At 46.2% G+C, this 22500-nt stretch overlaps 1 protein-coding gene across 1 annotated transcript in view; it reads left to right on the forward strand.

Moving 5' to 3' along the window:
- LOC143013589 (zeta-sarcoglycan-like) overlaps positions 1-22500 on the forward strand; it is a 99280-nt gene that overhangs the window by 29449 nt on the left and 47331 nt on the right. The window contains exon 2 of the mRNA XM_076167264.1: positions 554-655. Coding sequence (XP_076023379.1) covers positions 554-655 — 102 coding nt within the window. The remainder of the gene's footprint in view (positions 1-553; positions 656-22500) is intronic.

Consider the following 22500-nt stretch of genomic DNA (forward strand, 5'->3'; position numbering starts at 1 on the left):
ATTAAGCACACAAGACTTTCACGCTTTGTCTTGTTTTACACAGAATTAGAATATGTTCAAGGCTGAATGACGACAGGATGAGGTCGCACTGGGCCACTGACCAACACACACTCTGGGGTGATTCATTCAGTTGTGATTTCACCGCTCCAGAATACAAAGTTGTGATGTTTAGAAGTCAAATAGAGGAAAAGATTGATGTCTGACCTCTGTGTGTTTTTATTTGTAGTTGTTGACAGATTGTGTGTTAATCACTCGCACTAAATGTAAGTCTCATCTCATCCACAGAGCTTTGATCATCTCAGTGTTAATTTTGGATTAAAACACATTAAAGAGTGTGACTTTGCTGCTCTTTCCTTCCTTTGAAGAGTCTGTGTGTGTGCTATGTTCAGGGGGTTTCAGTTTCAGTGGTTTCTTGTGTTTTTGACACAATCGTTATTTAAAGCTACGTCTCATGATGTCGTCTGTCATTATTTGATTTTAATGTTCTTTATTTTAACCCCCCCGTCTCTCTCTCTCTCTCTCTCTCACTCTCTCACTCTCTCTCTCTCTCTAGGACGGTATGGGGAATATGCGGGTGACCAAGGAGGGCGTCAGACTGGAGGGAGTGTCTGAATTCTTGTTACCGCTCTATGTCAAAGAGATCCAGTCTCGCAGGGTAAGACCATTTGTGTGTGTGTGTGTCTGTGTGTCTGTGTGTGTGTGTGTGTGTGTGTGTGTCTGTGTGTGCGTGTGTGTGTGTTCACTTTGCCCACTACTTTTGAAACACATTTACTCTCATCAAGGATCAATTGCTTCTTACAAAAGCTGTGACTTCCAAATGAATGCAGGTTTCTACCCTCTGGTGGAGGATCCGTGTACTGCAGGCAATACAGACTAGGTAATTTATAAAAAAAACAAGCTGCTCTCACACAGCAGGAGTGTGTGGTGGAGGACACAGAGAAAGTCCAGGTACAGCAGACAGGAGAACGTCCTGAAAGGAGAGGACAGGAGGTCATTAAAGATAAACCATGACAGGAAATAGAGTGCGTGACAGCTGAGGACCGAGAGGAGACGGGAGGCAGGCGTGAAGAGCAGAGCAGATAGGAGAGAGAGCGAAGGACGAGAGGCGGGAGGAAGATGAACAGGGGAGAAAGAGGCGAAACGGGAGAGGAAATGGAGCCGAGGCGCGTCACAGAGATGGAGGAGGCTGATGAGGAGGAGAGAGAGTAATTAGGGAGGTGAAGAGAGAGGCGAGGTGAGAGGAAGAGAAGAAAGAGGATGATGAGAGGAGATGAAAGGGGGAATCAAACAAACACTCGTTGCGGGAAGGTGAAGAGTGTAAATCAGCCTCTAATGAGTCGGTTTGAGGTGTTTAAGCTTCATTTAGAGGTGGAGGTCAACGCAAGAGACGCAGCTGTGATCCGGGAACTCAGACGGATTCAGAGCGATATGTGAGAGAACTCAAGCCGAGCAACGTCATGGAAAAGAATAAGGAAATAAAGTTTGACTCTGTTGTCAAAGTTACCAAAGAAAGGCCTCAGTGTTAAGGGGCGGGGCTTAGCTGAGTCTCTTTAGCTGATCAGAATTCCCAGCACTAAACAGAGCTGCATATGATTCCTCTTTACTCTGTGTGATGCATCTTGGGCGTCTGGGTCCTATATGTGTGCACGTATAGAAGCTTTGCGTCTGATGAAAATCATTTATTACCCGTATACACACACACACACACACACAGAGCTGCTTTGCTGCAGGTGAGGTAATTGGAGTCAAAGCAGGCGCTCCCAGGTGAGGCATTAGCTGCACCAGGGCCGGCGTTGTTGTTATTTTCAAATGCAAATAACTCCCTTTACCTCATTTCCCACGAGGTACGGGGAAGGAGCTGCGTGTGCATCAGCGTGAGTGAACATTGAGTCGGACTGACGTACACACACTCCCTGTGTGGAGCTCAATCACTCTGCAGGCTCACCTCCATTTACTCTACGCAAATTAATGAGGAATGATTCAAGTTTGCCGCTGCGCCTCCAGGGAAACGGTTAAAGGTATGGAATGGATGAGGGATTGTGGATGAAACTCCGTCCTCAACATGCGTAGGTTCAAATCCCACACATCCATCCCATATAGTCACCATACAATGTGTTTCTATACATTTAATATGAAAGCTGCCTCATCACGAGCGGGCCAATGATGGAATGAAAGAGGAAGACGGGACTGTGTGTGTGTGTGTGTGTGTGTGTGTTGAAGGTTCCGCTCGTGTCCCTCCATTAAGGCCGATCCCCAGGTGGCCCTTGTATTTTGCGAGCAGCGTGTGCGCTCTTATTGTGCCGCTGCCCGTCACTCTGTCTTCCCCTGTGCAGTTTGGTTCCGGCGGGAGAGCGTGGCTGAATCAGAAGCATCCACCCAACTCCCCCAGGACACAACAATCTACTGCTTCTTCTGTGAAAAGACAACAGGGAGAGAAAGAGATTCATGTGGAGAGGAAGAGGAGGAAACAGAGGGGGGAAAGTTGTAGTGGAAAAGGGAAACGCCTGTCTGTCTGTCTGTCTGTCTGTGCGTCTGTGTGTCTGCAGGGTTGCTTGAAAAGTTAAGAACCCAATTTCATGAAACTTGGTGGTGGGCGAGTTGGACGCTGTGATTATCTTGGGCCTAAACTAAACCCTTGTAGGAAGGCTTATTTACTCAGGCGGATAAAGAAGCAGAGCCTGGGTTGTAAACATGTGGAGCAGCAGAACCTCCCCCTGTTGTGAACGCCGGAGTCTTGCTACTCTTTAGTTTCTGCATATTCGGATCAGTTTCTTTTTACTTTCTGTTGCTATTTGGTGATATTGCTTACCCGTGTTCCTGCCTCCATCAGGTTTCCTCCTCATGTTGACATACTGAGAGCTCAGCATGGAGCCTGATCACTAATGTTCAGCACGAATGTGTTGAACAAGCTGAGGTGTGTTTCCAGTGTAACATAGGTGAGGCGTTCAGGGCACTGATTTGTGTTTGAAGTGTTCTCTGCTTTCAGGAGAGCATTAATATTTATATTTGGATTGGATCTCAATTGGATGCTATTTACTGAGATCGGGGCCATGAATGAGTTTTATCTGAATCGGTGTCAGACCTGAAATGGGTGATGAACTCCATTCTGCAGAGTAGATTGAGATGTGAGCTTCCTGTATGATCGTTTACGCTCCGCTCCACCCCCGACTTCAACCTGAGCTGCGTCGTGTTGCTGAATATTCTGCGGTGAGTTCGACTTTGCTGTCCCTGAAAAGGGAGATTATGAATGCATCCTAATAATCCTCCGTCAGGGTGGATCTCGATCTGCTCGGGATTTTAAATAAAAAGGTTCAAGCTGCTTTAATTTGTGAGGAAAATAAGTTTGAGGAGAATGAGAGCGAGCGTGAAGACGAGATCCCTCCCACGCAGCTGTGTTATGCTTTACTCAAACTCGTCACACACATACATTTTGCATAATCGGGGCCATGTCCCAGCAGTGCATTGTGGGAAAGGTAAATGGAACAGACTCCCAGAGAGAGCTAAATACAGAACGCTGCATACACACTAACAACAACAACAACAACAACAACAACAACACGCTCACAGCTATTTAGACGTGTTGGTTGGGAGAAAGACAGCGAGCGCTAAAAGGGAAATGGGACGTGACAGCAACACGTTTCCAGATAATATATCACGTTTCCATATCAAATAAGGACAAACTCATTATTTCACTGCATTACAGGCAAATCATTATCGCCTCATAAGCTTTAGTGCCAAGTCAATCAAATCACAATCTCCACTGAATTTGGCAGGAACGTTGCTACTCTGACGTGTTTGAGTAATGCAGAGCTTTAACAACTTTTGAAGCGAGTTCCACCTCTGACATCTGAGCACCTGACCAATAAGACAGACTCACCTCCTGTAAACCTCCTGAATGCTGGAACACACACGTTTGCAGATTCAGCACGAAATTCATACTTACACACTGACACGTCGAAGGCAAAGCTCATCTTTCCACCAAAGAGGAATAAATGTTCTTTTCTCTATCGTATTATGTTTTGTAAATGGAAGAATTTGACCTTCTGCTCTGAATTTCTTCCTCCACATTTGACCTGACAGAGCAGCACTGTGTTGGAAAAGAGAGGAAACCAATTATATAATAAAAGGATGAAATTGTTTGTCATAAGAAAGAAAAGTTGAACTTGCTCATAAAGTGGAGGTGACAATAAAGAAAATACTATTGATAATGATAACGATTAAAGTAGAATCATTTCCATACATTTCAGTTGTCTTGATTCTCCAGGTACCACCCATGGTTACACACTGCACAGCTTGAGAACCATGTGAACAATACACACAGAGATTTCTGTTATATATCCAGTATATAGGTGGACTGAATGTTCTTTCTCTGAACTCAGGAGGCTGAATATATATATATAGACTATATGTATGTGTGTGTGTGTGTGTGTGTGTGTGTGTGTGTGTGTGTTGACATGGAAGATGATGAGGCTGCACTGCAACCCAGACGCTGTGTGAAGACGTTATGTTCAGCACGACAGGTTAATTGTGTGCAACCGTCTCTCTCTCTCTCTCTCTCTCTCTCTCTCTCTCTCTCTCTCTCTCTCTCTCTCTCTCTCTGCAAGCCTGCCTCCTGTAGCGACACACACAGACACACACCCTTACATAAGCGCGCGCAGGCACACACATCGGTGCAGGCACACACACGCCGCCTCTTGCCGCCAGGCCCTGTAATTGTCCCCACAGGGACCCTGTGACGACCTGCCGCCACCACAGGAGACGCCGAGAAAACTTCTGCTCTCTTTGTGATTTGACTTTTCTTTGTATGTGCCTCCGTTTTCCTTTTATTAGGCCCTCTTCCTCCCTCCTACCCTTTGCCCCCTCCTTCCTTCGCCGTTTTCCTTCTCGTGGCTTCTTCTTCTCTTTTTCTCTCCCTCTAACCCCTGGAGTGACACTGGCTCCCAGGAGGTGGGCCTTGTTATATTGTGTGCAGCAGAACACTCTGGGATGGGGGCTGAGAGAGGAAGGCAAGGGAAAACACACACACACACACACACACACGCGCGCGCGCAAACACACAAATTGGAAGTAGGGAGAGCGGGAAGGGGACAGTGTGTGTGAGGGCGGAGATGGAGAGATAATGGGGCGAGGGGCAGGATAAAAGAGAAATAAAGAGCTTGTAAGAAAGGAGAGGTGGGATGGAAGGAACAATAATGAACATAAGCAGAATAATGGAGACAGCAGCGGCGGCGGAGGAGCTCCTCTCATCCATATCCTGAGCTGCAGCTTCAAGGAAGACGGGGAAAATACGAGGGTGGAGGTGCCATAACTTTATTTTTGCTGTTTGTCAGTTTGAGATTTATGACTCCCCCTCTCCGCCTCATACTTTCTCTGTGTGCTGCTCCTCTGGGGACCTGAGCTAGCTGAAACTTCTCCAACTCCAGAGCTGTAATTGAATAGCAGAGAGTTCTAATGGAACATTAGGCCGTCCCCGTCTTGGCAGGCCCTATTGATTTTGACTTTCCAGCATTGTAAACAATATGTGGTAAATGTAAGTGTATAGATGCAGCCGCTGGTGTGGGGCTGTAATTCTGGGGGACGATTGCCGTGGATCTGTTGCTTTGTGGCTTTGTGTGATGCTAACAGCGCGCTAGCTAGCCAGCCGGCGAAGCTCTGCATCCAACTCTCTCCCAGGAATATTAGCAGGTCATGTTTGCTTCTTTGACTTTCTACTGCAGCCTTGTGTTTGTTATAAAGGATGTGACATCGTCCACCTGCAAAGCATACTTGATTTTAATTGCATGTCACTTGGAGTGTGTGATGCTAGGAGCTGGCCTGGCAGAGTAATAGCTTTCCTTCTCCCCGGGTTATTCCCTCTGTTTGTGCCGGTGTTTGAGATGGATTGAAATGTTTTGGTGCCTTAAGTGTTCTTCATCTCTGTGTTATGCCACCCCGTGGAGGTGAAGCCTTTTTTCGTCAGAAAACCCCGGCTATGATCCAGACACGCTGTCGACGAGTTGCCTTTTGATTTTGAATTACAAGTCAACAAGGCCTCAGTGGGAGGGACGCAGCGCACGGGACGTCTTTGGTAATAAGCCACTCAGGTGAGATGAAAGTCTAAACAGAAGGCGCTTGTTTCTCGGAAAAAGCTCCAGCCGGAAGCTTTACGGGCTCTTGCTGCAGCACCACTATGTACTCTGAGTGAAAACTGAGCATTTTAGCCACTATCTCTCTTATAGAATGTTCTTAAGATCATCATGGCAGCCTGATAGGAATACAGAGATCGAGTCCTCTTTGAAAAACATCTAACATCTCATTACCTCAACAGTCATTATAACGTTACAATGTGTGCGTCTGAGGGACTTTTTTGTCCTGTTCTCAGTGGAAGAGGTGGGCTGCTGCTTTCTTCTCTTATTACTGAGCTCACCCAGCTTCTTCTCCTCACCGTCTCAGTGAAGCCACGAGCCGAGCTGAATCGTCTTACCATGTTGCTTGCCATTAGTTCTCTCTCCGACTGCTTCTGAGGTCCAACTTGAAGTCTTAAGGTCCAACAATTGCAACGTGTACTTGATTTGAACAGCATGTCACCTTTGACGGGGGCTGCAGCTCTACAAAGAAACCTCTATCAGTCTCTAAGCCTCTGGAAGGAAGCGGCGTAGACGTGCTGTCAGAAAGACGAGCGCTCCGGCAAGCAGGGAGGCGTCTGTCAGATGTGCCTGTGCCCCCTCGCCCCCGCTACAGTAACAAAGATATCAAATAAGAAGTCAGCCCCGCCACTGAAGTTAAATTGGAGATAATAGACAGAGAGAAGAAAGAAAAGTGGGAGTGAGAGATGTTTGCCAAGATTAGTGAGACCGGGGGAAGTGGGGATTGTTTGATCATTTTTCCGGTGGCGAGGATGTGGTCATAAATATTTAATCCAGCGCTGAGCTCAGATGGCGCTGTAGTCGGCATGTCGGCGTGGGTGAAAACCCAAATGGCGGCGTGCAACTGTCCAGCGCGCGCCTCTGTGCCAGACGTGGTCGCGACCCGTGTAAAAATAGTCTCCATTAACATTTAACAGCATTTTTCAGAGTGACAGGAGAGGGAGAAAGTCACACCGGCCCCCTTCAGCGGAGGGAAGGACGAGACAAAATGAATAAGAATATTAATCCCTTTGCTCCGAAAGATCACTCCGTCCCTCCCGTCAGCTGCGGTCCCAGAGGTCGCGTCGTCCAAAAGGCGGCAGAAATCCCCTCATCATAAATCCTGAGTGGAGGAAAAGGGCGCTTCATGCAGGGCCGTGTTCAATCCCAGCCTCTTTATTATGCTGTCATTAAAATGGATTAAAATGGATATTGATTTGTCAGTGAGTTCCATCAGTGTGCGCTCACACACACACACCGGCAGCACGCTCTAATCCTGCCAAATCACACCATCGCCGTGGTGATGCGCCGTTCCCTTCGGCGTTTTGTCTCAGAGCGTTTCATCGTAGCGCCGCGTGTTTTACATTCCAAACACAGTAAACGTTTCTCCGAAGCAGCACATTGTGGATTTTTTTCTCAGGCTAATATTTCACACCTGAGCCACTCGCCCGTGCTAAGAGGCCTTTTGGAGGAATTTCATGTAAATCACAAATGCATAATTCATGGCTTAACATTTGTGGAGTGAATTTCCTTTGCTATTCAAAGAAAGTTGTGTTATTCTAACGTTTCAAAACTACAAAAGCAGAGAAAATAGGGATGCAAGCGGTAAGATTGAAGGCTTTTTTCTCTCCTTTTTGAAATAAAAATCACGCCCGCCGCTGGCAATGCCAACCAGATGATTGACTCACCTTATTAGGCTAATTAAAAATGCAATACCTGCTCTTAACCACCTACTCTTCATTGTAAGTGAGTCTGGCTGCAGGCTGCTCATCCTCTCACATCCATAAATGTGCTGCATTGCTGGCATAAAGACCGGAGTAACAACGGAGCACAAGGCCGTCAGCTGTGTGTGCCAGCACTCCGTTTAGCATTTGATTCACTGAACTACACACACACACACACACACACACACACACACTCACTCAGTTATATTTTTAGACTTTATTAGCGTAAAACCAAAGTTCCTCTACGTGCTCAGCCGTGTGTAGCAGCGCTGAGACTTCATCACATTAAAACTGAACAGTAAACCTCCATCTCTGTCTGTGTGTAGTTACGGGCGTGTTGACAGGTGGAGTCCGTGGCTTTGTAGAGACTAATGTATGAGGTCACCCACAGCTGCCTTCACTGACAGCATCAGTGTGGGAAATGAGAGCTGTCCTTGTTACCTTCCTTTCCTCTCCTCTAATTTCCACTACTCATCCCTCCTTTTCTCCTCTTCGTTTCCAGTCTTCTTCTTTTCACACCTCTCGTCTCCCCTCGCCTCTCCTCTTGTTTCCTCTCCTCTCTGTTCTTTATTACTCTCCTCTCCACTTGTTTCCTCTCCTCTCCCCTTGTTTCCTCTCCTCTTCTCTCCTCTCCTTTATTACTCTCCTCTTGTTTCCTCTCCTCTCCTCTCCTTTATTACTCTCCTCTTGTTTCCTCTCCTCTCCTCTCGTCTCCTCTCCTTTATTACTATCCTCTCCTCCCATCTCTTGCCTCTCTTCTTGTTTCCACTCCTCTCCATTATGACTCTCCTCTCCTCTTGCTTCCTCTCCTAGCCTCTCCTCTTGTTTCCTCTCTTCTCCTCCCCTCTCCTCTTGTTTCCTCTCTTCTCCTCTCCTCTCCTCCCATCTGTCTCCTCTCCTCTTGTATAACAGATCTCCTCCTCATCCTCGTGCTGCAGGTAGGCAGGAGAATAATATTTGTAACTGAAGCTGAATACACACACAGCTCTTAGACACGACTAAGGAGCTCAACCCCGCTCACAGCTCAACACACACCTCAGCACACACCTCCTCCCCGCAGGTATTATACATTCACAGGTTGTTTCTAGGGTAACGGTCACAATCCACTGTGTGAAATTAATTAAAGGTGGACATTTGAATTAATTAACAGGACGGGAGTATGGCATTAAACTGCTAGGGCCCTCTGACATTTAACACACACTCAAACCCCCACTCACAAAGGCACACACACACACACCGCAGACACACACACACACATTAGATATAATTACCACAGTGGAGATCATTGGGACAAAGGGGTTCAGCATTAATTACATATTGCACAGTTCCTCAGTGTGTGCGTTTGTGTGTGTGTGTGTGTGTGTGTGCGCGCATGCGTGTGTGTGTGTGTTAAAGGAAGTCGAGTAGTGTGAGGCCTTAAAATCCTCTTCTTCTTGCATGATGGCGTCGCTCTTGGCCGTCTAAATCAAGTGTATTTGCAGTGTGTGCAAGTCAGAGTCAGTGGATGATGACGGGCTGCTGCCATTTTGACATCTCTGGCGCTTACATGAAGATGAATGCCATGTAAGCAGGTTCCACCTTCTGCTGTCCTGGTGGAACATCCACATAGAGTGGCAATTCTCACATCTTATGCCAACTCAGCTGTAAAGTTCAGGCTCCACAGCTGCTACGTTCGTGTGTGTGTGTGTGTGAGTGTGTATGCTGTAACTCACAGACCCATTTGACTCCACAATGTTAAACAATGCAGAAGATATGCCTACGTAGAGGATCAGATATATGGTCGGCTAAAGTCGCATTACAGGAAGGATCAAGAGTATTCTGATCATATGGGAAACGACTCAGCATGTATGAAGTAATGTATGTATGTGTGGTTACATCATGTCAGTACTGAGGCCTGCAAACGGAACCATTTGGCACATTCACCCCCCCTCACTTATGGGAGGAGTTGTCGTTATGGAGTCTCTTGTGATGTCAAAGGGGAAATTGATTCACTGAGTCTTTGTGTAGCGTTTGCTGAATAGTGCTCCTCCTGATCAATACACTGAATATGATGTGTGGAAAACGTAGTCCACCTTCTGTTTCATCTCGTCCCATATTCTATTCAGAAAGCATTCCAAAGATGAGAGAAGCTGTGGTTCTTTACTTCAGTGTGTGTGTGGTACCGAGCCTGATATAGTGTGTGTGTGTGTGTCTGCTCTGAGCCGGTGTGGAGGTTTATGTCACATCCAAATTGTGGCCAGATCATTTCATTCAGTCGGGGGTTTTGTGTAGCGGCAACTTTAGTGGTGATCAAATCCACACAACGTTAGAGAAATGGCACGGCTTCAAAGCAGCACAGACACCAGCCCAAATGGAAACATCTGTATTATTGATTTTGCTGAGCTCTTGTTGTTGTTCTAATATGAATCATACCTTTTACAGTAAGTGAGGCGGAATAAGACACACTGTGTTTTCTCCTTTTTGTAAAAGTACCTAAACATTATTTGCTGATGGGAGTGCACAGATCAATACAGAATGTGTGTTTGATAACCTCACGTACTGTAGATTCACTACAAAGCCTTTAATATGCTGAAGTTGGAGCCGTAATGCCTCCTTGGAACAGAGCAGCATCTGCGTCCGGTGCTGCGTACGGTGGACGGCCTCCACCCTTGATGCGATGCTTGTTTACAGCCGACCGGAGAGCTGACACATTGTCAGTCCTGCCAAAGTGCGGCCTCCCCAGTGAGCAACAAGCCCCCTTTAATAGCCCAACAGCGCCGCTCCAGAGTTCTATTAGTCATTGTGGGGCTGGAAATGTGTTGATAATACTTTGGTAAGACCTTCTTTAAATCAGAGTGGTAAAAGTGGCCGGGCACAATAAAAACAACCCTGGGATGAGTATTCTCATGCCTGCTGATCACATTATAAAGTTTGTTTAACGAGATCGCCGCCACTCGCCTTTGGATGGGTGTAAACTGCATTTATGACTTAAACAGTTCAATTCCTGAGGCTTTAGGGCGATCAAAGGCTCTCAGATCAGCCTCGGCTCTTGGTTGGTTGGAAAGCGTGTTGATATCATCACATTGTGTAGATGCTGCACATTCACACTGCCAATCATTGTTCCACTTCCCCCCAGATGTGGTGACCTGGAGTGCACTGAAGTGGGTGATTGTCTGTAAAAGGAATGTGCGTGGCGTTGAGCAGATGTTTGTCTGGTATTAAGGAGCCTAGAAATGACACAAGGCAGGGCGGATCCATGGATTTCACGCTTTTGATGCCAAATTCTGTCCAGGAAATGAAGATTCATCCGACCAGGTGATGTTTTTCCAGTTCCCAGCTGTCCAGTTTCTGTAAACCCGTGGTCTCAGCTGACAGGAGTGGAGCCCGATATGGTCTTCAGCTTTTGTTGCCTGTCCACCTTAAGGTTTAACGTGTTCCTGTCAGCTTGAACCGGTCTGGCCGTCTCTGCCTGTAGACCTTGATGATGCTCACTGGATGTTTAACTGTGCATCCCAGGAACAGAAACAGTCAAACGTGCCCGCCTGGCACCAACAACCCACAGCCATGAGATGAGTCTTTCTCTCCATGCTGTAGTTTGATATGAACATTAACCGAAGCTCTTGACCTGTGTTTGCATAATCACACACAGCGTGAGAATAAAATGTGTAATATGCAAACATATTTGACATGTTTGATCTGAACCCTTTCTCTCTTTAAAGCAGATGAAGTGGTTTGAATGTGAAGTACGATTCATTCATATTCTAGGAAAGTGGATAAAGGAGTTTCGGCTTTTTTAGTATAATTGTTTTGGGATAATTATTGGCTCGTGTCTTATTTCTCTGGCAGACTGGTGATTACAACAGTTGTTGTTGCCAAGACACAGGCGCTCTGCACTGAGGCATGAGATAAATGTTTCCCTCATTTGGATAGCATCCGATCCTTCTCTCAGCCCGCTGCACAGATTGTCTGCCCGGGCCGTTTCCCACCTTGATTCTTCTGCGTTGGTCACCCTGGTGAAATGGTGAAGGATATAGCTTTGTCTTTGTGCAGAGCTCTGCGTGCTCAGGGGGGGCAGTACTCAGGACCCAAAGTCCCCCAAAACTGCACCCAGAAACATCAGCCCAGCACAACTGAGGGGATAATTGAAGAACCTTCTCAACCGTGAGATGTTGGAGCTTGGATAAAGCAGCGCCCGACGTACGGAGAGGAGGAAAGCCATGTTTCCTGCAGATTTAATGTTCTGCATTATAAGCGTGACGAAGAATCCCTGCGACTTACGTTGGCAGTACTTGTATTTGTGGACCTGAAGTTAAGTGTAGTCAAGCGCCATTGACTTGTTGAGGTCACATTGTGTTGTAATGAAGGGGAATTAACATGTCCATCACTGTGAAACCACCTGGGAAGCAGAGTCACAGTCTCAGGTTTGCCTCCGGTATAAAAAATACAGGAAAGACAAAGACGCTAAAAGGTGAGAGAGATGGAGATGGCAGAGGTAGAAAGTATCAACTGAGAGGGAGGGGAAATGAAGGACTATGCACTGACTAGAGATAATATAATGATAGATGAATGTGATGTCCTTACTTCACTTGGCTGGAAAATTAAGAAATGAAAATTAATTGAAGGGGAAAAACTTGCACAATCTCTGCCTTTGACGTCTAATTACGTGCTGCTGTCAACCCAGCAGAGTGAACTCGCTGCTGTATTCAAAGGAGCGGGAGTCTGCCTCAATTTCACCTGCTGGCACTATAATTTTCCTTCTAATAATTATTGCCGCCGCCTCCGCCTCTTCTCCTGTTTTCACTGTGCTGCATCAGATCAACCATGGTCAAGAAAATGGCAGAAATCAGCCATCACACCCACATCTGCCTTCATACTCTTCTTTGTGTTTCAGTCCTTTGTAACCTTTCTCTGTATCTTTACCGTTATGCTTATAAAATGATCATTTCCTTTTAAAACCAGTCCCAAGTTGTGCTGTTGAGGTCTTAAAACCATTCATCCTCGGAACCTAGTTAGAGTGTAGGCAGTGCAGGCAACATCTTTGGACTGCCAAACAGAGATGTTGGCCCATAGACTGAAACATATCGTCCAGTTCAAAGACGTCTTGCTAATTTAACCAATGTCTGCCTGAAAGTGTTTCTGTGTGGCATTCTGTATTTCTGTATTGTTAAACTGGATTGGGTTTGAATGACATATGAGTAGGACATCTGTACATCTGATCACAACCTCAACATCCGGTTTGATTTGAGCTGTGCATCGCCGCTTGGAAACGAGCCTTGATAACAATCAGGGATCATGATCACGAGTGTGTGTTCTGTGTTTCCCCCCCTCCTCTGTGTCTCTGCTGTCCTTCCCTTGGACTCATATCCCAGTTCTCAGTCCCTTGTCCCATTTTTAGAAGCTTTTCAAAGTCCCCTCAGCTGCTGCCATCACATTCAGTGGAGTCATTCCAGTGGCTTCCCGTGTTTTTTTGCCCGGTTATCACTGGCTGCATTCCATTCTGCATAATTGCACTAATCTCCAATGACCAATTAAGTCATTTGGTTGCTAGCTGTTACAGCTGTAGTGTTGTAGTAATGGGCGGAGCATGAAGTAATGCTGCTATGTGATTATCTGAGATGTCTAAAGTTTAGTTAAATCCACTTTCTGAAATGAAGGAGCAACATTTGCTCCCTTTTATCTCTCCAATACTGAAGCTGTTGGTGTGTGAGGCTCTTCTATCCATCCACATGGTTTGAAAAGTGTTCCCTCTGTCCTTTTTTTATCTCCTTCACATCTTATCCCCTGGACTGATTCCCATTTGTCTCCCTCATGCTCACGTCCTAGCTTTGGAAGCTATTCTCTGTCCAGTCCAACTCTCTGGTATTGCACTTTAAGGGATGTTTCAACATCAAGAGAATCCTGTTTCATCTCTCTTGAGTCCGGCTCTTGTAAACCGTTCCCAGTCATTACTGTGGCGACGCGTCAGCTGGGGATTTCATCACATGGCTGAGAGCTTTGCAGAGAGGCCGTCGTCAGGAAATCCCCATCACAGCAATGAGACGCTAACAAACCACAAGACCAAGTGAATGGCTTGAATATTGGTCAAAACCTCCGGGGAGCCTTTGAATAAAACCTCAGTTTGGAATCCAAATGCAAACATAAAGGTTGCTGCTATTTGAAGTGGTTAGGGCGTGTGGGAAATAAAATCATTCTCCCTTCGCCCTCCTTCTTGATCGTCCTCATACAGAACCATCACGTCCAGACGTACTTAGCAATTTATTGTTTTACACCAGAGGAGCTGATTGTTACGTCTAAATTAGTTCTTGGAAGTGCATGAATTGCTCAGAGTTGAGTGAGAAAAACCCTGAAACATTTTGTCCAGTTCAAAGACGTCTCGCTCATTTAACCAATGTCTGCCTGAAAGCGTTTCCGTGTGGCATTTCTCTGTATTGTTGAACTGGATTGGGTTTGAATGAATGGCTCCACTTACCTCAGATTCCCTGTGAAGCAGAGGAGTGTGTTTGATGCTGGCACATCCCTTCACACACTCTGGAACCCTACATACATTATTCAATGGCAGCACAGTTTACCTCAACCAGAATTGATGGGATTGAGCGCGGTAAATGACAAATTAGCACCATTTTATACTCGATGTTAGCCATCCAGGAAGGCATGATGGCTGCCGTTTGTATCTTGCTTTTGTTCAAAGCGTACTTTGAGCACAGCGTCGCAAAATGGCAACATGCCGGGGGGAAAGAATAGTGGGGGCCATTATGCAACATTTATGAGGCAACATCAGCAAAGCAACGCTGGTGAGACGAGAGAGATGTCACAGAAAAACGCTGATCGCCTTGATTGTTTACATTTTGTTAACACCTTTGAACCAAATCAGAAATACATTTGTCCGTGGTTCCGTTGCTGACCGGGGATGATTTATGCTTCAGCACTCACGCTGATCCCAGCAGATAAAGTAATTAATCTTTTAGATTGATGTAAGCACTCTCCTAGTGTTTGTGTGGTCAAACATATGCATAGTACAAATCACGTGAGGGAGGGGAGCAGAGGGATAGGGGGAGAGAGGGGGGGGAGGATACATTTTTAATTGTGTGATCACTTTGAATCAGGTTGATGCATGGAGGCATTGAGTGCCTCCTTGCATCAATAACTCAGATAATTTCCCCCTTTCTTTCTTTCTTTCTTTCTTTCTTTCTTTCTTTCTTTCTTTCTTTCCTACTTCAATGACATTAGCTCTGTGATGTAGATCATCGCCTAGATCAGTGAAAGCTATAATCTAAGATCGCACTTGAACCTGCAATCTTTAGGTTAGTGATAGCCCAGTAATGTCCGCTGCCTGATTGGTTTTATGTCTTATGGGATGGATCGTCATGACTTTGTAGAGGTGACAGGGTTAACTAGACCAGTGTAGCCGTAGAAGAAATTGTCTCGAAACACACACACACACACACACACACACACACACACTAGCATCCGTATACACATGGGCTCAGTGCAAATGAAAAGGGATCTGTTGTGATCCCTCTGGGGAATTGGACCAGTCGGAGGTTCAGACTGAGTGCCGGATAAAACAGCAACAGCAAAAAAACTGATAAAGGTTGCACACGGTGGTGATATTGAAAGCAACGAGAGCACAAGTTAGTGGAAAGAAAGAAAGAAAGAAAGAAAGAAAGAAAGAAAGAAAGAAAGAAAGAAAGAAAAAAAGAAAGTTGACTTTACTAATTAAAACAATCCTGAGCCTGAAATTGTTTATAGTAATAGTGTGTGTGTGTGTGTGTGTGTGTGTGTGTGTGTGTGTGTGCGTGCGTGTGCGTGTGTGTTTCCGTGCATGCCAGGTCTCAGAAACTGACCCTGATCAATAATCTATTAGCAGCAAGACATGCCTGTGTGGGCAGGCCTAGACATACACACACACACACACACACACACACACAATTTACAAGCACAAGGTCAAGTACTTCCACATACATACGCATTACATACAAACATGAATGCAGACTCGCACACATGGCACCGTCTAATTCCACACACACACACACACACACACACACACAGTTAACGTGTAGTGCTTCACCTCAGGGGTTACATCTCATGGCAATTGGAACATTGCAACTTCATCTCCTCTCCTCTTCCATCCTCTGCACTGATGTCCTCTTCTTCATCACGTGACATAGAACAGGTGATGACGTCACAGCAAACACACACCATGTTTTAAATGTTGAGTAAGTGTATGATGTGGGGGCAGGAAAGGACACGACCATGCACTCACTCCCTATGGGCCATGTGTGTGTGTCGGTGGGCCTGTGTGTGTGTATGTGTGTGAATGGCAGTGTGTATGCATCACTAAGTGAGAGTGAGGCTGTGTAGAGGTAAACAGAGAGAGAAACACCGGAGCTAACGGGGTGGGAAGTCAGAGTTTGTCCACATTTCCTTCCCTGGCTGGTCAGAATGTGAGCCTATGTTCTGTTAACTTGATGGAAATCTGTTCTTTAAAGCGCTAATCTGAAAAGTTCTCACTCCGTAAGCCGTCAGGTGGAAAGTCTCATCTGCAAAGCTTTATTTGAAAATGAAATACATGTGAAGAGGTTATTTCACAAGATCTTTGCTAATAAGATTTTGGAATTATGGGATTATGGAAATAGTGACGACGTGACACCTTTGTGATGCTGTGGGATTTGATCTGAACCTGTGAGGTCGTAGCTCCCACTCCACCTGTTCAGCCAACAATACACACACATCCAAGGTGAGATGGCAGAGTTTGGCTCCTCCCAGTCTGAACCTGTGGAGCCCCATGACCTCACCACTGATCCACAGCTCTCTGAACGCTCTTACTGTATGATGTCACTTTGAGACTCCCTGTACCAGAGGCAGCAGAGCAAAGCCCAGACTGTCACAGAGCCTCCTCCGCCTTTCACACGGGGATTGGTTCAATATTTTAGGGAGGTTTGTTTTCTGTGTGCTGTTTTGTTATTGATCAAAAAAGCTCAAACTGAATTTTTGGGCTAAATTCCAGTCAGGCACTGAAGGAAGGACCTCTAGGGTCTTCTGCCATGGGGCTCAATTTATTTCTTGACTTGAACCTGAACCTCAATCTCTTCTGAAGTTTCCCTTTGTTGTTTTTCCTAACAACCTCTCGCGCTCTCTTCAGTCTTTGGGTGAATTCCCCCCCTCGTGGGCTCGTCCAGGGTTTTTGGCTCCAGCCCCCTCGGCCCCTTATTTGATCAGAGAATTCTAGTGGTAGCAGCACTTCCACCCATGTGTTTGTTATTCCCAAGAGAGTGTGACGTTATTTAGCTTGTTATTAGCTTATGGAATGACTTTCTGTGCTCAGGTTGCTCCAGATATTTTCTCTTGTAGCAATTAGGTCTTTCCAACACACACACATGACATTCAGACATTGGAATAACGTTGTTTTTTTTACTGTGGCATCATAAAAAAGTAGAAACCTGACCTGGTTCTCGCCTGGTGTTTCTTCTCCAGCTGGCACTTTTCCTCCCGGAGCTCTGTGACTTTGTTGACTGGTCCCTAAAGCGCTATACATTATCGCCCAGGACCGGAAAGCGTGCGGCTGACGTAGGAGCTTCTGTTTATAGATCTACTTGGTGTGTCTATCTGGGAAACAAATGCTCTGCGGTTAACCCTCCTGCGCCTGCCGTCTTCGGCTCTCCCTCTGCCTCGCGCTCATTCTTTTTCATTCCCCCTCTTCCTCCCCCTCTCCCCTCTTCTTCCCCTCCACTTCGAGATTTATCGCCGTGTGCGCCTGAAGCCGGGAGGTCCCAGTTTATCCCAGCTCCTCACCCCCGTCCTCTTTCTTTCCACCACTTTTTTTGCGAACCCTTTACGTCTTTCTGTCTTTCTTCCCTCTGTTTACTCTCCATTCTTTCCCTCCAGTGAGGAACAATCCATTCTTTGGGTTTATCCGTCTCGCACAAAGAGCGATGAGACTCGGTGGCACAGTGCCGCCTGTAACCCAAACAACGCTACCAGGCCGCCCGTGAAGAGATTTGTCAGTGTCGAGGCAAAAAATCTCGTATCTCCACATTGTGATGCTTTAAGTAATTGGGATGTTTGTTATTGATCCATTTGCAAGCTGTGCATCTTTAAAAGTTTGTTTTAAATGGATTGAATCAGGATGTAATTTGTTCTTCTGGGGGATTCTGTCAGTTTTCATTGCGAATGAAATATCTGCGATGCCTGATTTCTGCAGAGCCGTGAGAGAGGCGTCGCATCTTTAGATGAAATACGGAGAGAGAGAGAGAGATACTGTGTGAGGCAAGAAGAGACAGCAAATTAGTTTTCATCAAGCCGGAGAGCTGGATTAATGGTTTGGATTGTTTTGGGTCGGTGCCAGGAGGATTGCAAATAAGACGCACCTGTGTTTGTTGTGGTATCACTGAAGCCTAGACACAAATAAATGAAAAATAAAAACCTCATGTGCCTTGATAGACCTGAACCAAACACACATATAAACTACACAAGTGAATCCAAAATGAACTGTAGCCGTTTGAACTTGAATCCCTGTTGACCGCGCAGTGTGTTCATCACCCTGAGGTCTGGGTCGTGACCAAGGACTCCATAGGGACACGACAAGGACCATTAGTGACCTCGGGAATAGACTTACCGCACTTTTAGGCTGAAAAGTAGGTTTGGGCTTCTAACCAGGACATTCCCTGGACACCTCCCTGTGGAGACATGCAAGGCTCCACCAACTGGGAGGAGAACACAGTGCAAACATTGTGTACTCTTGTGGATTGTTGGACCCTGCAGGTTTATTCTGTAGACATAATGTAGAGCGGCTCATAGCTGCGCTACAGACGCAGGAGAGAGGATGAAGGCAAACGGCTCAGAACCGGCCTGAGCGGCTCGCGTCAGCTGTCACTTTGAGATATCAGCGGATTAAGTGGATGTGAAAATTGGAGACGCAGGACTCGTAGGGGCCGCTGGTGACCTGTTAAAGGAGGAAGGAGGCCCCTAAATGCACATACAGAACCCTTAAAGATATTAAAGCCAAGTACCCAGAGAGGAAGCTGGTAAAGCAACACTTGTTTATTCTCTCTTGTTATACGGCCACTGGGACTGAAAACTACAAATTAGCATGGCACACCCACAAACACATCACTTATTTAATAGGCCTCGCTAATTAGCCGAATTAAAGCTGAAGGAGGAATGGACGGACATGGCAGGCACTTTGTGGGACTCTGGTTAGTATTCTGTTTTAGTCTTGACTATATAATTTGTACTTGTCTTTAGTGATACGTGTAAACACTTGGCTGATCTTCTGGCAGACTTTTTGCCGTTGTTCTTCGCATCCTCCAGCTTTCTTTATCTCCATTAAATCACTGCAGGGCTCTTCACTGATCTGCAGTTTACTCACAGCTTCAGAGACACGCGGCTCAGGTGAACGGTGAACTTTAAAGTCCCCGTAGGTGCGAGTGGGTGTGTGTGTGTGTGTGTGTGTCTGTCTCACCACCACGACCCTGAGTGGGATCAGGATGTATTTCCCAGTGCATGTACGGAGCCCAATGATGCAATCCAGAGACACACTGCATCGCCCTCAGGCTTTTTGGTAGAAATTGTTTACATAATCTAATTTGTTTTCAATTATCTGAGCACAATTTATTATTATCCTGACCGTGATGGATGACCGCGGCTCCAGGTTTAATCTCAATATCAGCCCGTCCTCCGCCTGGACCCGGGTGTAACCACCTGGTCACACCGGATGTGTGTGATGTTCCTCCGGAGTCACATCACAGGTTAGACGGCTCCACTGAGACATCCTGCCGCAGTCTGTGGCCGCTCAGGGACCAAGCATCTGCTGCCCCCGGGCCGGCTCATGCCCCATTACACTCTGCTTTCAAATGTGATCTTCTTCATCCACGTGCAAGATTCAGGGAGAGAGATTACATGTCGATGCAAGGTGTGCATGCTCACAGAATGTACTGGGATCGGATCTGCAAGTTAAAGTTTTCAGTCATTTAAAATGTGTATAAAGCTGGATGATGGAGCCTGGAGGAAGGATGAGTTTAAATAGTGTAACAGCCCATCTAATGAGATCCAATCACAATGTAGACAGCAGCCGGATCGCTAGAACGCACGGCGAAGCAAAGCTTAAATGCAGGTCCCTTCATCAGACCTCATTATCCACACATCCGGAGACAGAGTTTGCATTTTAATGTAAGGTGTACCAAGGGCCTGGGGGGATGGGAGGCGTCACGGAACAGATTACTGATTTGTATTCATCTTCCCTCAAGTGACTGTCCAAAGAAAATGCTAAAATGTAAAAGTTCAGGTCACAAATTGTTCTATAAAGCCGAGGGTCAGGCTGACTCACACGCTGACGCACACACAGGTGGAGACGCTGAGGAGATGAAGGCTTTTTGGAGAGTCAGAAAGACAATTAGAGAGTAAGACAAACGCTGATGGGAGAGCTGAGAGCTTTTTATTAGATGTCCACAGCCTTTTAGACGGGGAGACAGTCATCCAGTGAGACAGGCAGAGGAGAGCTAAAAGCTGTTATTAGGTTGATGGCTGAAATAAATTAACCAAATGCTTCTTGTGTGAGTCTGGAGTACATGGCCGTATGAAGACGGGCAGCCGGTGAGACGGGCAATCACAGGCGGACAGACAGGAGAGCTGAAAGCTGTTATTAGACTGACAGCTAATAAAATAACCAATCAGATCTCTCGTGAACCGCGAGTCCAAACCTGTTTAGGCTGACAGACAGGTTGTCCGGGCGGTGAGACAGGTGGGCTGAAAGCTGTTATTAGGAACCCATCTGCACTGGTGGCTGGAGGCTGGGAGGATGAGCCACCAGTTCACAGCTCATTATTACCTGACTAATTACATTGGCAACCTCAGGCTGGCAGCGCCGCCGCAGTATTGATAATCAAAGCGAAATTAGACTCTTAACTGAATTATAGGTGTGTTGTGTCAGCTCACGAGAGAGAGAGACAGCGAGAGAGAGAGAGGAAGGAGAGAGAGATTGAATGGACATAGAAATTATATTTGTATTCTGGTTTATGAAAGGATCTCTACATTTCCATCTTTCTGCGGATGAAACTTATTTTGTTTTACTCTCTCTGATATTCACGTTAATCACATTAATGCTACATTCATTATGCATATTATCACAGATTTGACATGTATGAAGGCCGGGAGTATCGGGTATGAGTCAGGGTTCATGTTTGTACCCCATAGAAGTCTTAATCTAATCTGATCTAATCTTATATGGAACCTTGTGCAGTTAACAATCTAAGGTTAGAGTTGTGTTAGAGATCACATGTAACACCTTCACACAGAGTAAGGGCCACCATGCACTGAATGTTAACGACCCCGGGTGACAGACAGAATGAAATCAGACAAAATGGGTGCTTAGAAAACACAAGAACAAATCTACAAGCAAGCGAGCAAAAGATCTCTGTCCAATCACTGCTGGATAAACTCAGGTGTGAGCTACACATAAAGGTTACATCTGTATATGAGCACAGACACAACTACACACACCGTCTCTCCCCGCAGTACTTCCTGATGTGCTTCCACTACAGGAAGTTGAGTGTTTAATAGTGAAGGCTGTATTTTCCCCATCGTGGTCCAAACAGACAGGCAGGATCATTCATTACCAGCTCACACACCTGAACAGCCAGCCAGCCAATCAGCTGTTACATGAACAGACATTAGCAGCTGTTTAATAATATGCATGAATTATTGACTATCTTTTTTATGTTCAGGATTTACGTGCGAGCGTTTAATCAAAAGAGACTTTCCATCCACGGAGGAACTTTCAGACAGACGCCGTCCTGCTCTGAGTGAGCGGGATCGGGTCCGTGTCCACGCACGCCGCCCGCTCAGCCGGGAACGACACGGAGCACATTTACATCTGCCGCGCCTTACACAGTGCCCACGGCTTCAAACGGAGTGGAAAGATAATATAGTGAAGCCGATCACACGCGCCACTGCAGGTAATTAATGCGGCGGACGACGACGTGTCTGGCAACAGATGAGAGAGACAAAAGCACAGTAAAGCGTGAGGAGCAGTCATTCGCTGTTTGGCAAATTAGTTACCTGATTATGTATGAGTGCCACGTGTGTGTGTGTGTGTGTGTCTGTGTGTGTGTCTGTGTGTGTGTGTGTCTGTCTGTCTGTCTGTGTGTGTGTGTTTGTGTGTGTGTGTGTGGCTCAGTATTCACAGCTCCTAGCAGTGTCGGTTTGAATACTGAGTTTGTGTGTGTTTATTCTATTCTAAGTCTGGGTGTGTATGTGTGTGTTTTTGGTCATCCTTTCCCAGGGGATCCTAGAGAAAGAGAGGGGGGGGAAGTGGGATGGAGAGAGAGAGGGGAAGAGAGAAAGAGATGGGGGGGCAAGTGTGATATATTAACGTTTTGGTCTCGGCCAAAGTAAGTGAACCACAAAACAAAACAATGCATATCCATGCGTGACAGTGAATAAAAGGAGGGACAGAGAGAGGGAGAGAGAGAGATGGAGGGAGAGAGAGATGGAGGGAGAGAGAGATGGAGGGAGAGAGAGAGAGAGCGAGATGGAGAGAGAGCGTGATGGAGAAAGAGAGAGAGAGATAGAGAGAGAGGGAGGGAGGGAGAGAGAGAGAGGGAGGGAGGGGAATCTTTCCGTTCCAATGGATCAACGACTTTCCAATTTTAACACATTCTCATTTGGGATTCAGTCCGGAATGCAGCAAGATATTA

Source organism: Genypterus blacodes, unplaced genomic scaffold (genome assembly GCF_046128005.1).
Source record: "Genypterus blacodes isolate CSIRO-AG114 ecotype Tasmania unplaced genomic scaffold, CSIRO-AGI_Gbla_v1 ptg000157l_1, whole genome shotgun sequence".
In the NCBI taxonomy this organism is placed as follows: Eukaryota; Metazoa; Chordata; class Actinopteri; order Ophidiiformes; family Ophidiidae; genus Genypterus; species Genypterus blacodes.